This window comes from Hemitrygon akajei, chromosome 11 (genome assembly GCF_048418815.1).
Source record: "Hemitrygon akajei chromosome 11, sHemAka1.3, whole genome shotgun sequence".
In the NCBI taxonomy this organism is placed as follows: domain Eukaryota; kingdom Metazoa; phylum Chordata; class Chondrichthyes; order Myliobatiformes; family Dasyatidae; genus Hemitrygon; species Hemitrygon akajei.
In genome coordinates this window covers 139629741-139646677 of record NC_133134.1, presented here as the reverse complement: position 1 = coordinate 139646677, position 16937 = coordinate 139629741, and the positions used below count along the sequence as shown (strand labels likewise).

Below are 16937 nucleotides of genomic sequence, written 5' to 3'. Positions count from 1 at the left end.
TTCACTCCCAGCCTGAATGCTTGATACTGCAGTGAGCAAAACAGATCGGAACTGTCTTACTACTTATTACTCGCTAACTATCAGTGACAAAAATCACTGCTTTTTGAACACAAACACATGCAAGTGACAGAATTTTAAAGCTACTCACGGTGTAATGCCTGACAGCCACACAAATGCGCTTAACTGAAGTTAGTTAAAAACTGTTTGGCAAGTCTCCTAATTGAACACCACAGTGTTAAAAATAAAACAAAGGGAATTCTGGTTCTTTTCATTATTTGGTTTTGTTCTTTAAGAGTCGTTCAAAATAAGCAGCTGCTTCGATTAGCTGATAGTCCAATTAACCAGTATCTACAGTATTTGTAAGCAAATAAGGTTACTGTCAATTTGGGTATTCAAAAGATACCATTTACTTTACGAAAAATAAGGTATTAATTGACACAGTGGCATTAAGATGAAATAAATTGTTACTCAAGAGACAGAAGAATTCAAAAACCCAGACAGCAGGAAAGGCAGCAGTGAATAATTAGAGAAAAGAATGACATGTGAATTCTAAAAGAAATAACGATAACAAAGAGATGTGTGTTTGTTGCTGTGAGGGAGGGAGGGGGTAAGAGAGACAGAGAGAGAGAAGGGCAGATTGAGAGTGAATGGAGAGAAAGGGAGGCATAGAGAGGATGAACAGAATTTAAATATTATTTGATACCTTTGAAATGGGGAAGAAGCAGAGAAAGTGATAGTAAATGAGGGGCAAGAAGGGAAAGTGTATGAGGAAAACAGGGCCGAAATTGAAGAAGATGATGGAGAGGAGGGGTATGGGAGTGACTAAGGGTTGGTCATGATTCATAACACTTAAGAGGATGAAATTCTGCAACCAGAAGAGTGGAGGGAGGAGGAAAGCACTAAAGAGGCTGAAAGGCTGATCAGTAGCAGGAAGCTAAGTTGGAGGTCCTATAAGTTAATGGATAGTTTGGGAGAAGATGCTGGGAAGCAGGGAAAGATATCTAACATGCTGAAGGGACAAGAACCTTATTAATTCCCTTTTACTTCTTCAAATTTTAATAAAAATTCCATCAAAATCGATCTCTTTCAGCTACTAATATTATACTCTATTTTACACTGGATAACTCTTATCAATGAAATTGCAGTTCACTATTCCCAGTTTTTAAGAGTTTTGTCACAAATATATGACATGTAATCTCGTATCCAATGATTTTAATATATTATATATCCCCTAAAAGCCAAATAACAAGTACTCTTCCGTTAAGTGCATTAAGTGCCAACAGTTTTGTTTAAACATTTATGTGAAATTAGAGTTCAGAACAAAGGCTGTACTTATGTACATAAATGTTTCTGTAGGCATGTCTCCATTTTCAAATCTATAAAGTAGTCCATAGTTATAGATAGAAATTGTAAAAAAGCAAATAATTAACTCTCAACAAAAAATTGAAAAAATTAAATCTTATGCAATATAAATGATGTATATGTATTTACTCAATGCAAAAAACAACATACCTTTTTTTACCTCTACCTCGACCAACTGTTTTTGCAACTTTCCTGTCCATTTCTGTCTCCTGTTTTCTTACTTCATGTTTCCATTGATTATGCTTTTCCAATTGGGACTTTGATACAAATGAAGCTTCACATTGAAGACAATGGTGACTAAACTTCTTTGAATCAATGACCTACAATAAAATAGTCTGGTTACAGCAAGCATTTCTACATTACAGACAATTCCTGGGTTATGTGATGGTTTTATCCCTGAGTTGTCCATACACTAATTTTTCTATAAGTCTTTCGCTAACTACATCATTTTGCTCTGCATACATTGTATTTCATAGAATACAAAATATATTTTTATATGTAATCTGACACTTCATATAATTAAATTAATGGAACATTTTACTGCATCCAGCTGCTAATGAATATCACAAAGCATTTTATTTCTGTTTTGAAAAATTCTTTAAACATTTTGTGAGATGATATGCATAAATTTGGATTTCTGTGAGTCATGTTTTCCATAATTCATAGTCAAAAGTCAAAGTAAAGTTCATTATCGAAGTACATATACATTACCAGTTACTATCCTGAAATTTATTTTCTTGCAGGCATTTACAAGAAAATGAAGAAATACAGTAGAATTTATAAAAACATACATAATTAAAGTCAGAAAAACAGTGTACTAAAAAAAGACAAACTGTGCTGATAAAAAATAATAGCAAGAACATGTTAAGAGTCCTTGAAAGTGACTCTGTAGGTTGTAGAATCAGTTCGGAGTTGTGGTGAGTGAAGGTATCTGTGTAGGTTCAGGAGTCTGATAGTCGTATGGTAGTAACTGTTCCTGAACCTGGTGTTGTAGGACCAGAAGCTCCTCTACCACCTGTCCGATAGTAGTGGCGAGAACAGGGCACGGCCTGGATGGTGGCAGTCCTTGATGATAGAGGCTGTTCTCCTGTTGTGACATTTTAAATAAATGTGCTCAGTGGTGAGGAGGGTTTTGCCTGTGATGGACTGAACTGCATCCACTATTTTCTGTAGTCATTTCCATTCCTGGCCATTGCTGTTCCCATAGCAGGTCGTGATGCAACCAGTTAGGATATTCTTCACTATACATCTATAGAAGTTTGTTAAATTTTTTGGAGACATGCTGAATCTACACACACACGTCTAAGAAAACAGAGGCGCTGTCTGGCTTTCTTTGTGATGGCACTTATGTACTGGTCCTAGGCCAAATCCTCTGATATAAAGAATTTAACACTACTGACTCTCTTCTCCACCAGGACTGGCTCATGGATCTCCAGCATATCTTGGAATGGATCACAATATTCACCATGATTCCTTTTTAATAGTGTGAATGGGGACAATTCTCAAATAAAACATTATAGATAGAAACAATACAGAGTATGGAATTAAACATGACCTAAAACTAATTGTGTGCCATCTTCACGCTTCTAAATTCCTCCAAACCAACATGTTTACACCAACATGAAATCTGAAAAAGCAATGTGAGTTTACTTCATTAAATAAAGTTACTTTCAAGCTATGCTACTTTGAATTACAACAATTCAAAATCATAGTGGCACTCAATTTCTTTTCCACAGTTAGCTTCTGACAACATCAGAGCTCTGTATCACACTAGTCAATCAGCAGCTCATTGCTGTGTAAAGCAGGTGATGGATGCATGGATTTTGGAGAGTAGTACGGGTTATTTCCCTGCCAATGAACACATCTCACCAACAGAAAACTATTTAATGGAGCAGCAGTATTCTTTGGACACAGGGGAGTAATTGATAGAATATACTGTATGTTACCAAGTATGCATCCCTGCTGAAACTAATAAAACTAGGTAAATAAGGGAGGTTTTACTCTCAATTTCCAATTTATGTGGCTGGTAGAATGCATTTGAATGTGTGTTATTAAAAGAGCTGTGATGAATATTTAAATGTTAAAATAATGAAAAAAGTTAACTGTGTTCAAAATTCAAGCCAATTATCCAGTCGGCTGTCTGGGACAAGAGCTACTGATTCTAGTAATGTCTTTGGATAATACCATTGCAAAATTCCAAAACCCTGTACAGAGAGTATTATGGATTTTGGTTCCGTCTAATTATACCTGTCATTCTCTTAAGCAAGTTGAGTGAACATCGAATATCTACCTGATGTCCAGAGATTACAGTAATTTGAACTGGATAAAATTTTGCTAAGCCAATGTTGAATCTAATTTACTATTTTATCCTGAATGCCAAGCGACTGAACCCTCTGGACTAGCCTCTCATGTGGTACAATGTTAAAGGCCTTGCTAAAGTCCATGTTGACAACATCCATTGCCTTTCCTTCATTAAATTTCCTAATAACCTTCTCGAAAAATTTATAAGATTGCTTAGACACAACCTACCTGGCACAAAGCCATATTGACTATTCATAATCAGGCCCTATGTGTCCAAATACTTTTATATCTTGTCCCTTAGAATACCTTCCAATCATTTATCCACTACCAATGTCAGGCTCACCGGCCTATAATTTCCTGTCTTATTCTTAGAGCCTTTCTTAAACAACAGAACAATATAAGATATCCTCCAGTCATCGGGCACCTCGCCTGTGGTTAAATATGTTTTGAGTAGTTTTTCCAGGGCCCCTGCAATTTCTGTAACAGTATCCCAGAAAGTCTGATGGGACATCTCATCAGGCTCTGGGGATTTATCCACCCTAATTTGCCTCAAAACAGAAATCATCTTCTGTAATCTGGATATGATCTATGAACTTACTACCATGAAGATATGGAGTGACATAACTCATGTGGCACATGCATCTTGCAAAGTTATAGCTGGAAAAACATTAAGCTATTTGAGGTACAGTATACTCTCTCCTTTAACTGGTAACATGTTACAATATGTTCAAGCTGAGATATTCTGCTAAGATAATGGGTAATACAACTGATTCTCAGAAAGGCTGGAACGTGGACATTCCTTTGACCTTGATAGTCTGCAGATCAAACATATGGGCCAAACCCTCATAATCATAGTTTCCCAGTGGACTCTAATTGTTGAGTGGGATATCAGAGCATAGAGGAGAATAACTTTAAAAAAACTGCAAGAAATAACATTTTTGGTATGACATCCCCTTCACTAGATCTGGCCACAAAGGGTCTTAGGACCTGAAACATTAACTCTGCTCCTCTTGATGCACATGCTCTCTGATCTGCTGTGTATCTCTAGCATTTTCTATTGGCATCAGATTGTAACTGACTTACAGAAGGTATTTTACACTGTTCAACGCAGGCTAAATTGTAACTCCTTTAGTTATCTTGTGCTTACCTGCAATCATTCAATTGATTATCCATTCTAGCACATAACAGCAAATTAAACATACATTTTCTCTTAGCAAATTTGCAGAGGAAACAAAGCTGGGTGGCAATGTGAAATATGAGGAGGGTGGTTGGAGAATGCAGGGTGACTTGGACAGGTTGGGTGAGTTGTCAGATACAGTTTAATGTGGATAACTGTGAAGTTATCCACTTTGCTGGAAAGAACAGGAAGGCAGATTACTCTCTGAATGGTGTCAAGTTAGGAAAAGGGGAAGTGAATGGTGTCAAGTTAGGAAAAGGGGAAGTACAATGAGATCTAAGTGTTCTTGTTCATCAGTCGCTGAAAGTAAGCATGCAGGTACAGCAGGCAGTGAAGAAAGCTAATGACATGTTGGCCTTCATAACAAGGGGAGTTGAGTATAGGGGCAAAGAGGTCCTTTTGCAGATGTACAGGGCCCTGGTGAGACCACACCTGGAGTATTGTGTTCAGTTCTGGTCTCCAAATTTGAGGAAGGACATTCTTGCTATTGAGGAAATGCAGCGTAGGTTCACGAGGTTAATTCCCAGGATGGCAGGACTGTCATATATTGAAAGATTGGAGCGACTGGGCTTGTATACACTGGAATTTAGAAGGATGAGAGGGGATCTGATTGAAACATATAAGATTATTAAGGGATTGGATGCGCTAGAGGCAGGAAACATATTCCCGGTGTTGGGGGAGTCCAGAACCAGAGGCCACAGTTTAAGAATAAGGGGTAGGCCATTTAGAACAGAGTTCAGGAAAAACTTTTTTCACCCAGAGAGTTGTGGATCTATGGAATGCTCTGCCTCAGAAGGCAGTGGAGGCCAGTTCTCTGGATGCATTCAAGAGAGAGTTAGATAGAGCTCTTAAAGATAGCAGAGCCAAGGGATATGGGGAGAAGGCAGGAACGGGGTACTGATTGTGGATGATCAGCCATGATCACATTGAATGGCAGTGCTGGCTCGAAGGGCCGAATGGCCTACTCCTACACCTCAAGAACAATAATCGTCAAATCAAATAATTAAGCACAAGATGTCACTAATATTCAAGAATAACAATGAATGCTAGTGTATAAATTCTCCCTTCATACAATGAACATCATCAGAATAAGTGGCGTTCAACATACTTTCTCCTGCCGTCAATTGCCTATATGAACCTTCTTGCCTTTCTGCTGTCTTTTTAATGTGTATCTTGGGATCTATTTTTACAAATGCTGCTTGGCATTTTGTGTATCCTTTTCTCATAATGGCTTGCTTCCATGTGAACGACACACTGTTTAGTGTTTCTCTAAAGCTGGTGATTGGACAGCCTTATGGCACTTGCTAAGTTGGATTCTAAGCAGCAAGATCATGTGTCTATCGTATACTGTTGGCCTGAGTATCTAGCAAATCTTTTCAACTAGTGCCACAGCCTTGGAGCCCACTGAGAATCTTTGCTATTGGAATTACAAGGATTACCAGCTCCAACTGCTCTATCATGACAGAAATTCCAGTACAATTTAAGGACATAAGCAGGAAAACACCATCTGATCCTACAAGCCTGCTCTGCCATTCATCAAGCTCACAGTTTATCTCCTATCTCAGTGTCAATTTTTTACACTTTTTCCATTTCTCTCCTAGGGAAATCCAAGTAATATCCAAAACCTGTTCATAATTAACTCAATGACTAATCCTTCGCAACCCTCTCAGACAGAATATTTCTATGATTAATCAATCCTCAAACATTAACAATCCCACTTGTAGAATTCCTAATTTCCTTCCAAGGTGTGCTAGGAATAACCTGCAAGGAAGAAGTAACCACTATTTATCTATCATTACGGACCCCCACCACCTTAATGGGTGGTACAGAAGACTGAAGTGATACGTTCAGTGATTCAGGGACAGCTTTTTCCCCTCTGCCATCCAATTACTGAATGGACATTGAACTCATGATTACTACCTCACTACTTTTTTAAAATTTATTTTTTGCACTACTATTTAATATACACATATATAATTAATGTCATTCACAGTTTTCCCTATATTATCAAGTATTACATTGTACTGCTGCCACAAGGTTAACTAATTTCACAACACATACTTGTGATATTCAACCTGATTCTGATTCCGCTGACAAGGTTTAAGCAACAGCTCAGTCTTTGTTCAGTTGTAACATTGATTTAACATCCTTCTCAGAACAGTATCAACAAATTCTTCATCACTGACAACACTTGAGGCTGTATAACACAATTCACATGAGTGTGGCATTGCATTTGGTACCACCACTTATAAACTTCCCACAAATGGAGAAGAATACATTCTCAGCAGCTTCTGAATGTAACCAGGTGACCATCGAATATCATTCTTTATTGTTAAAGTGCACTTAAGTATTTTGTGTGTGTTGCTTGGACTTCCACATCTGCAGATTTTCTTTTCATTATAATTACCAGTCATGGATTGTGAAGCATTCCCTAATATGCACCTGATTTGCATCTCAACTACACCACAAGCTAAACAAATGAAGACGACCAATAAATTTGCAGATTAAATTCTGCAGAATATTTGACAGCACCTGGACAGCATGACTTACAGGCTCATAAATTTAAGCTTTTGCAGTTTCTTTTTAACTTCAGCTTCCTAAGAATTCACAAGGTTTTGTTTAAAACTATACAATATTTAGAGAGTATCTATTATATGTCATTTTGTCTATGAACACTTGCAATACTTGCATATCAAAATCACAGCCTCAGAGTTGAGAAGTACAGTATACGAGTTCGAATCATTTGAAAATGAGAAACATACACAGCAGCACAATGTACTGAGAAAGCACTTTTCTTAATTGGAGTCAAAATCCATTAAATGGAACTGAAAGCAATCTCTAGCATCTATATTCCTATTATCCACCATTCCAATTAACTGCCAACGTTTTCAAATGACAAAATCACATACAAGACAGCTCATTCATATTTTATCTCTTTTGCCTTAATAGTACTGATGTTTACTGCTTTTGCTCTACCAATCTTTATTCTCATAGCCACAAAATTCTGTTCTTTGTTTAATTCAAAATTCCGAGGACTCCAAATTATCTGAAAAATAACATAAATCACAGTGTCTCCTCCACTGAACTGGATATTATAGTTTCCATGATATTATGGTCATGTTGTTAATCTCATATTCAGCCATTTTATGCACCAGTTCTAGCCATTTAACATTCCAACCGAACGAGGTGGTTTCAAATCGTTATTTCCATTTCTTAAATTATCTTTATTTTACACAGATCAGGGACATGTGCTTCAACAACAAATAATTTTAACAAATGATTTTGGCACTGGATAAGAGATTTTAATCATGAAGGGATTAACTAAATGAGAACTAAATGTTATACAAAATCAAATTCCCTGGTCAAAACCATGTGCTAGCTCTGTAGGAATTTCTTTGTAAGAGTTATTTATCAACCTGTTAATCCATGTAGTTTAAAGGTCTGTTAATGATGGTCATACATGATAGTTTGCTAAGGAAATTACTTCTTAACATTTTCATTAGAATCAAACTCCCTCATTATTTTTCCCTATGTTCCAAATAGCAGAAAATCTAAGATTTTATAAGTGTAACTATGTATTAACAGAACAACCACGTATAGGAAAATAAACCAAGATTTAAAAAATTGTGTCACAATTCACTATTGAATTTGAGTTATAATAAAAATATCCTTTGAAATGTTTCAACCCCATTCATATTATATTCAGGTTTTGTACATTAAAATATGACACATGGGACTACAGTACAAACTTATTAAATGTTTATTCATACAACACACACACTTCAATTCCACAGACGACTCCCACTCTGACATGTCTGTCCATGGCCTCCTCTACCGTCAAGATGAGGCCACACGCAGGTCGATGGAGCAATACCTTATCTCCCGCCTAGGGAGCCTCCTACCTGCCGGCATGAACATCCAACTCACTGACCTCCGTTGATACCCCTGCCCCCCACCCTTACCCCCATCCCTATCTATTATTTCAGTCTGGTTCTCTTTCTCTCTCTTTTTTCCCCCCTCATTATAATCTCCCCCCAGCCCGACCTTTCTTTCTCTTTTATTTCCCATAATTCTCCACCTTCCCCCTAGCCCATTTCCCTCCAGCCTATCACTTCCCAGCTCTCTACTTCATCCCTCCCCCCACTTCTTATCCCCTCTCCACCATCCCATGTTACTTCACTCCTGATGAAGGGTTTTGGCCCGAAACGTCGTCACTACCTCCTCCGATAGATGCTGTCTGGCCTGCTGAGTTCTGCCAGCATTTTGTGTTTTTAACACACACAAAATGCTGGTGGAACACAACAGGCCAGGCAGCATCTATAGGAAGAAGCACTGTCGACGTTTCAGGACGAGAACCTTCGTCAGGACACTGTGCTTCTGAACACAAGTGCTTCTTCCTATAGATGCTGACTGGCCTGCTGTGTTCCACCAGCAATTTGTGTGTGTTGTTGGAATTTCCAGCATCTGTAGATTTCCTCGTGTTTGCTCTTTAAATGTTTACTCATGGTCTTTTTTGAAAATTCTACCCATAGGATGTCTTTTTTTCACAAATGAGTAAGGTTGTGAAAGGTATGATCCCCAAATTGTTAATCATTTCTTACAATTCCATATTGACTTTAAATATTTTAATCAAAAATTGCACATTATCCAAGTGAATATTTAGGATTACAAACATTTATGAGTCAAACTACCTACTGGAATTTCTGTATCCTCCGCTTTGAGTCTTCCTTTCCTTCTGTTTTCTACTTTGTCACCATGTCCTAGGTAATAGAAAACAATGTTCAGACAACAATAATTTTATTCACCTTGAATAATACACAAGAAGCATTTACTTGCTTTCCAAGGGATAATTGCAACCGACTCTGTGCACTGATACTTTTTGCATGTTTTATCCCTAAAAGTTAAATTTACATTTGACACAAATAAAGTGAAAAATGCAAGAAAGTGCGATTCAGAAAGATGCCCAATTTCCTTTGATTGATCTACCACCATTTGTTATCTATCCACCACTAAAGTTACAATCATGTCCATTATTTTGCTGCTGTTTTAGACACAAGCAACACTGAACTCCAATCTGTATTCAAAAGGCATTTTTGTTTTATTTTGTTCAGAAGTGAAAAGCTGCTTCAACTCAAAGGCAGAGCATTATGAAGTAATTGTATTACTCTCAGAAGACTTGGACTCTGCATTAAAATCTGAAATAATGTTCAGTCTTCAAACTGAGGTATATTAAAGTAGCTGCAACCATATGATTCAGCCCATTCATCTGCTTATACATACTAGCGGAATTTCATTATGCTTTAGGTTATATACCAAGCAAAAGACTACAGAAGTTACATTTAAAGAAGACTCCTTCATCCATATCCACAGCTATGCCCTGTTCAATTAACCACAACTCCACGTCCACAGAATCCTTCCACATCAGATGAAACACGAAGTATCATCCTACAGGTTCCCATCCACATTCCCCCCCCCCCCCCCCCCCAATCTGACTGATTAGTAAGCCTTCATTTTGATCATAAGACCATAAGACACAGGAGCAGAACAAGGCCTCTTGGCCCATTGAGTCTGCTCCACCATTCAATCATGGCTGATCCTTCCTCTTCCCTCCTAAGCCCCATACCCCGGCCTTGTCCTCGTAACCCATGATGTCATGGCCAATCAAGAACCTATCAATGTCTGCCTTAAATGCATCCAATGACTTGGCCTCCACAGCTGCCTGTGGTTACAAATTCCACAAACTCACTACCCTCTGGCTAAAGAAATTTCTCCACGTCTCTGTTTTGAATGGATGCCCCTCTATTCTGAGGCTGTGCCTTCTTGTCCTAGATTCCCCTACCATGGGAAGCATCCTTTCCAAATCTACTCTGTCTAGGCCTTTCAATATTCGAAAGGTTCCACCCCCTCATCCTTCTAAACTCTAGTGAATACTGGCCCAGAGCCATCAAACGTTCCTCATATGATAACTCTTTCATTCCTAGTATCATCCTTGTGAACTTCCTCTGAACCTTCTCCAATGCGAGCACATATTTTCTTAGATAAAGATCACAAAACTGTTCACAATACTCAATGGGAGGCCTCACAAGTGCCTTATAAATCCTCAGCATCACATCCCTGCTCTTGTATTCTCGACCTCTTAAAATGAATGCTAATTTTGCATTTGCCTTCCTCACCATCGATTCAATCTTCAAGTTACCCTTTAGCATATTCTGCACAAGGACACCCCCCCTTTGGATCTCATATTTTTGGATTTTCTCCCTATTTAGAAAATAGTCTGCACATTTATTTCTTTCACCAAAGTGCATGACCATGCATTTTCCAACATTGCATTTCATTTGCCACTTTCTTGCCCATTCTCCTAATTTGTCTGTCCTTCTGCAACCTTCCTATTTTCTCAATACTACCTGCCCCTCTAACAATCTTTGTATCATCTGCAAACTTGGCAACAAAGCCATCTATTCCATCATCTAAATTATTGATACACAGCATAAAAAGAAGTGGTTCTAACACCGACCCCTGTGGAACACCACAAGTCAATGGCAGCCAACCAGACAAGGATCCTTTTATTCCCACTCACTGTCTCCCACCAATCAGACAATGCTCTAACCACGCCGGTAACTTTCCTGTAATACCATGGGCTCTTAACTTAGTAATCAGCCTGATAAGTGTCACCTTGTCAAAGGCCTTCTGAAAATCCAAATATTCAACATCCACTGCATTCCCTTTATCTATCCTACTTGTGATTGTCTCTAAGAATTCCAACTGGTTTGTCAAGCAAGATTTTCCCTTAATGAAACCACACGGACTTTGTCCCATCATGTCCTGTGTCACTAAATACTCCATCACCTCATCCTTAACAATTGTCTCTACCATCTTCCCAACCATTGAGATCAGGCTAACTGGACTATAATTAACTTTCTGCTGACTCCCTCCTTTTTAAAAGAGTGGAGTGACATTTGCAATTTCCCAGTCCTCTGAAACCATGCCAAAGTCCAATGATTCTTAAAGATCATTACCAATCCCTCGACAATCTCTACCGCTACTTCTTTCAGAACCCTCGGGTGCAGTTCATTTTGCATATCATTTGGAACAGGCATTGTGTGAGATTGAGCACAGGAACAGGCAAGGGCCAAGAATGGGAGACCCCAATGTCCGTATCCAAGAAAGTCAATAGCATTACCACTGACTTAGATGGTTATGCATTCAGGAATAAAGACACCATACTGTGGTGGATGACAAAGAAATCAACATGAGGGAAAACACAGACCTGTTCTCATTCACATCAATCAAACTGTGGCGGGTGCATCCATTCAAGATAATATTGGAAGGACTGACTACCAGCATCCATCTGTTTTGAGGAGGTTCCCATCTTCACTCTGGTGTCACCCTCTCCAGTGTAGTATGGCATAAGTGCCCAATTAGATAGATTGAGAATAGGCTTGGCAGTTCAAAACAGGCCATCAGTGAAGAATTATGGAATGTTGTTAGCAGGCTTTCAGTCCACAGCAATCTGTATCATAGTGAGCTAATGCATTCTTCCTTTACCATTGAGTCAAGGGACCAACCATAGTTCAGAATCAGAATTAGATTTATTATCACTGATATAAGTCATGATTTTTTTTGTTTCCTGGCAGCATTACAGTACAGGCACAATGAATTACTATGTTACAATAATAAATTAACTAATTGTGCAAAGAGAAATAATGACATAGTGTTCATGGACCATTCAGAAATCTTATGGTAAAGTGGAAGAAACTGTTCTTAAAATGTTGAGTATGTATCTTCAGGTTCCTGATCTCCTCCCTGATGGTGATATTGAGAAGAGGGCATGTCTTGCCGAAAGGTCTCGGCCCGAAACATCATCTGTACTCTTTTCCATTGATGCTGCCTGGCCTGCTGAGATCTGCCAGCATTTTGTGTGTGTTACAGAGGGCACGTCCAGTTTGGTGAGCGTCCTCAGTGATGCATGCTGTCCTCTCAAGGTACCACTTTTGAAAAACATCCTTGATGGTCTTCGCCTATGATGGAGCTGTCTAAGTCTGCAACTCTTTGCACATTGGTACCTTCCTACCAAATGGTGATGAAAGCAATCAGCGTGCTCTCCATGGTACAAGTAGTAGAGGGATTATTGTGATCCTACACTAGAAGAAATGCAGCTTTAGAATGTACAAAATGTAAGGTGCCAACCTGGAAAAGGAACCGCAGAGGTCCACATTCATTCTATCCAGCAAACACACCATACAACAAACAGAACAAAGCAATTCCACAGCCTACAGAAATCACAGCTCTGCAGTCTTGTCGTATCCAGCCTAAATCATAGTGAACAAATAACAGTTATCAGAAGGATAATAATGAAGACATCCAATAAGTCCAATAAGGCTGATATAGTTGGCAATTGCACTCAGCAAGTTATGTCAAGAGGATGAGCCATCCCACCTTCCTCCCAAGGCTACCCCATCAAAGCTACTTTTGAATATATTAGCTTCCTTCCATATCATATAAAGCATGTGGATGAACCAGGATTCATAATCTGATGAGGGCTAAATCTGTGGCAATCAAGACCAGTGATCCAGAACTATACAAGAAGTACAGGAATGACCTGAGGAGGTTATTTTAAGAGTGTAAAATCAATTCCAATTTAAGTTAGAGACAGAATTGGATGCACATCAGCACTGGCAGAGTTTGCAGGCCATTACCTCCTGCAAGGCAAAACCGGACATCATGAATGGTCATGATGCTTCACACCAGAGGAGCTCAACACCTTCTATGCATACTCTGAAAGGGAGAATAAAACTACACCAGTGTGACTCCCTACAGCATCTGATGACCCTGCGATCTCTGTCTCGGAAACCGACGTTAGAACCTCTTTCAAGAGGGTGAATCCTTATAAGGAATCAGTCCTCAATGGTGTGGGCCTGGTAGGGCACTGAAAATCTGGGCTAGCCAACTGGTGGGAGTGTTAAAAGACATCTTCAATTTCATACTGCTGCAGCTGGAGATTCCCACCTGCTACAGAAGTGTGACAATCATACCAGTGCCCAAGAAGAGCAGGGTGATCTGCCTCAATGACAATCACCCAGGTGCACTCACATCTACTGTGATGAAGTGCATTGAGTGAGTGGTCACAGCTAGAGCCAAGTCCTACCTAAGCAAGGACCTGGACCCACTGTGATTTGCTTATCATCACAATAGGTCTACAGTGGATGACATCTCGCCGGCTTTCTACTTGGCCTTGGATCACCTACAAAATAGCAATACCTACGTAAGGCTGCCGTTTATTGACTACAGCACATTGCTCAACACCATCATACCCTCGGTACTAATCAACAAGCTCCAAATCCTGGTCCTCTGTACCTCCCTCTACAACTAGTCTTTGACTCCGACCCTTGACTTCCTCATCGAGAGACCGCAGTTAGTGCGGATCAGAAATAACATCTCCTACTCGCTGACAATGAACTCAGGCACACCTCAAGGATACATGCTGAGTCCACTGCTCTACTCTCTCTATGCCAATAACTGTGAGGCTAGACACTTACTTCATTTAATTATATATATATATTTATATACACACACATACTCATCTTATTGTAACTAATAGTTCTTTTATTATTATGCATTGCAATGTACTGCTGCTGCAAGACTCACATTTCACGACATATGCCAGTGATATTAAACCTGTTTCTGAACATTCCAAGAGAACTGGATAGAACAAAAATTGTCCCTGCAGCCAGACAAACCATTTGTCAACCTCTTCCAACACGGGAATACCATTGGAAAAAAAGTACTCAGTTGCATTGTGTTTCTAAAAAAAAAGACAAATTCAACCTGGTAACTTACTTTTCAAAATCAGAACCAGGTTTAATATAACTGGCACAATGTTTTCCAGCAGCAGCACCAGTGCAAGACTATTAGAGTTTGCTCCATTACTGCTATCATCATTAACAAAATCATGATAGTTTTGACATTCCGCTTGCTTTCAAATCTTAGCTTGGAGTGAAGTGAGCAGAATTCCAAAGACGAGGAAAAAGTAATTATCTTTGATATCAAATCTACACTTAACAAGAGTCAGATCAGAATTCTCAAGTAGAATTGATGTTAAAACGATTTTTAAAAAAGGCTGAGTTGGGGTTTCCTTCTTACAGCAAATTCCTCAGAGTCCTTTCCTGGTCTCAGTTGCTGCTTCATCAATGACAATTCTTTCATTAGTTGAGATATTTAACGATGAGTTCACATGAGTTCAGTGATGAATTTTATTCTCTTCGGATATTCAAACAGTTGATTTCTTCAATGCATTGACTTAGGCTTAACCGACAAATACCAATTAACAATAGTGCTACATCAGTGCCAGTCAATGACCATCTTCAACATGAATGAGCTGACTAGCTTCCATGGTTTACAGTGTTTACTTGTACAACCTTTCTTATGTGTATCACCATTGAGTTATAACTGAAATGGGCTAGCCACAAAGTTTAGAGCTATAGTTAAAGAAGCCAGTTTTTCCAACAGAATAAATCACTGACTTGCCATCTTCCCATGACATTCAGCTTGTTACCAATGCAAGACACAACGCTTTCTGCAGAGCTTGAGATCACATGAGCAGTTATTTGTGGAGAGCAGTCCCAGTTTTAAAAAGCGAGTAGTGCTTCTTGGGACTTTCAGTGGATCTTGAGATTATTTGGATTATTAGGCAGTTGACAGAGGCTAATAAAAAGAAGTTAGGCTTAAGTGGAGTGACTATTGTTGGTGGGCCAGGGTTACAAAGGGGAGCTGAGGCTTTGACTCAGTCAGATTCAGAATCAGGTTGAATATCAGCAGCATATGTTGTGAAATTTGACGTTTTTGCAGCAACAGTACAACAAGCCTCAAGGGGCTTCATTCGGAAGAGACAGAGCTTGGGGTTTCTGGTGACGTCATCGTCGAGAGTGGCAGCTTAAGCACTAACTCCTCCGGAAAAACGCGTATTAAGCCTCGTTAACCCATCAAATATAATATTTTTCAGAAAATATTGGAACTGAAAAGAGGGGCAAGAATGGGGAAAAAGAATGGAAATAAAAAAAGCGACACTGCGGAGCCTGCGTCTGAGAGGAGTGCAACAAGCGGCTCTCCGACCCGACCGTGTGCGAGCGAGGCGGACGCTGGGCCTCGTTCGGATGAAGCGGCGAATATGTTCGAAATGGAGGTCCAGAAAGATATAAAGCAGCAGCTCCATGATATTAAGGCAGAGCTCGCCAGCGTTAATCAAAAAATAGCGGTGGCAGAGACACGCATTGAGAAGGTGGAAGATCACGTTCAAAATGTGGAACGGATACTGACAAGACAATAAAAATCATACATCACCAAGAAGGTAAACTGCTTGATCTGGAGGGAAGATCACGGCGGAAAAATATCAGAATCTACAACGTTCCCAAAGTTGCAGAGGGCCCGTCTATGACGGAGTTTGTCGGAAAGTTACTGCGGGACACGCTGGATCTTCCCCCGGCTATGAAGCTGGAAATCGAGAGAACGCACGCTAGTCCCAAAACCTACCCAGGATAGAAAGCCACGATCAATTATAATTAAATTCCTTCGGTACAGCACCAAGGCAGAGATTCTACGAAGGGCCTGGGGTAAGAAGAGAGTGTTTTTAGAGGATAAATTAATATATTTCCACCAAGATTACGCCCCCCCCCCCCACGGTCCTCCAGAATCGCAAAGAATACTCCGAAGTAAAGCGCGTACTAAAGCAAAATAAGATTAGATTTCAAACTCTGTACCCTGCTAACTTCGAGTGTTTTATGACAACGGGACGCAATTGTACCAGACAGTGGAAGAGGCGACTACAGACATGAAGGCCAGAGGGTTGTCCGTCAGCATGACCAAAACGAAAGAAAGCCTGGCTGAGGAATTGTCTCGCTCGGCTTGGGAAATAGTGCGAGAATCAAGAAGGCAGGAGACGGGAGGAAGCCGAGAGAAACATACCAGGAAAAGACCGGGAGTTTCCCAAAGATAGTCCTCACCCCTTTCAGAAGAGCCATAAGGTTTGGCTAACCTTAAAAATGCTGAGAAGCTAAACAGAAGCAAAAGTACACGGTGATATACCTATCTCGAGATATACTTA

General features: G+C 39.6%; 1 protein-coding gene across 7 annotated transcripts in view; it reads right to left on the bottom strand.

Annotated features, from left to right (window-relative positions):
• LOC140736068 (zinc finger protein 512B-like) overlaps positions 1-16937 on the bottom strand; it is a 135020-nt gene that overhangs the window by 51440 nt on the left and 66643 nt on the right. For 6 of the 7 annotated variants that reach the window (XM_073061796.1, XM_073061800.1, XM_073061798.1 and 3 more), the window contains 2 exons: positions 9536-9600; positions 1513-1682 (listed from right to left, as the gene is read on the bottom strand). In XM_073061796.1, coding sequence (XP_072917897.1) covers positions 1513-1682; positions 9536-9600 — 235 coding nt within the window. Of the gene's footprint in view, positions 1-1512; positions 1683-9531; positions 9601-16937 lie in introns of all 7 variants that reach the window. The other variant, XM_073061801.1, reaches the window with a different exon arrangement.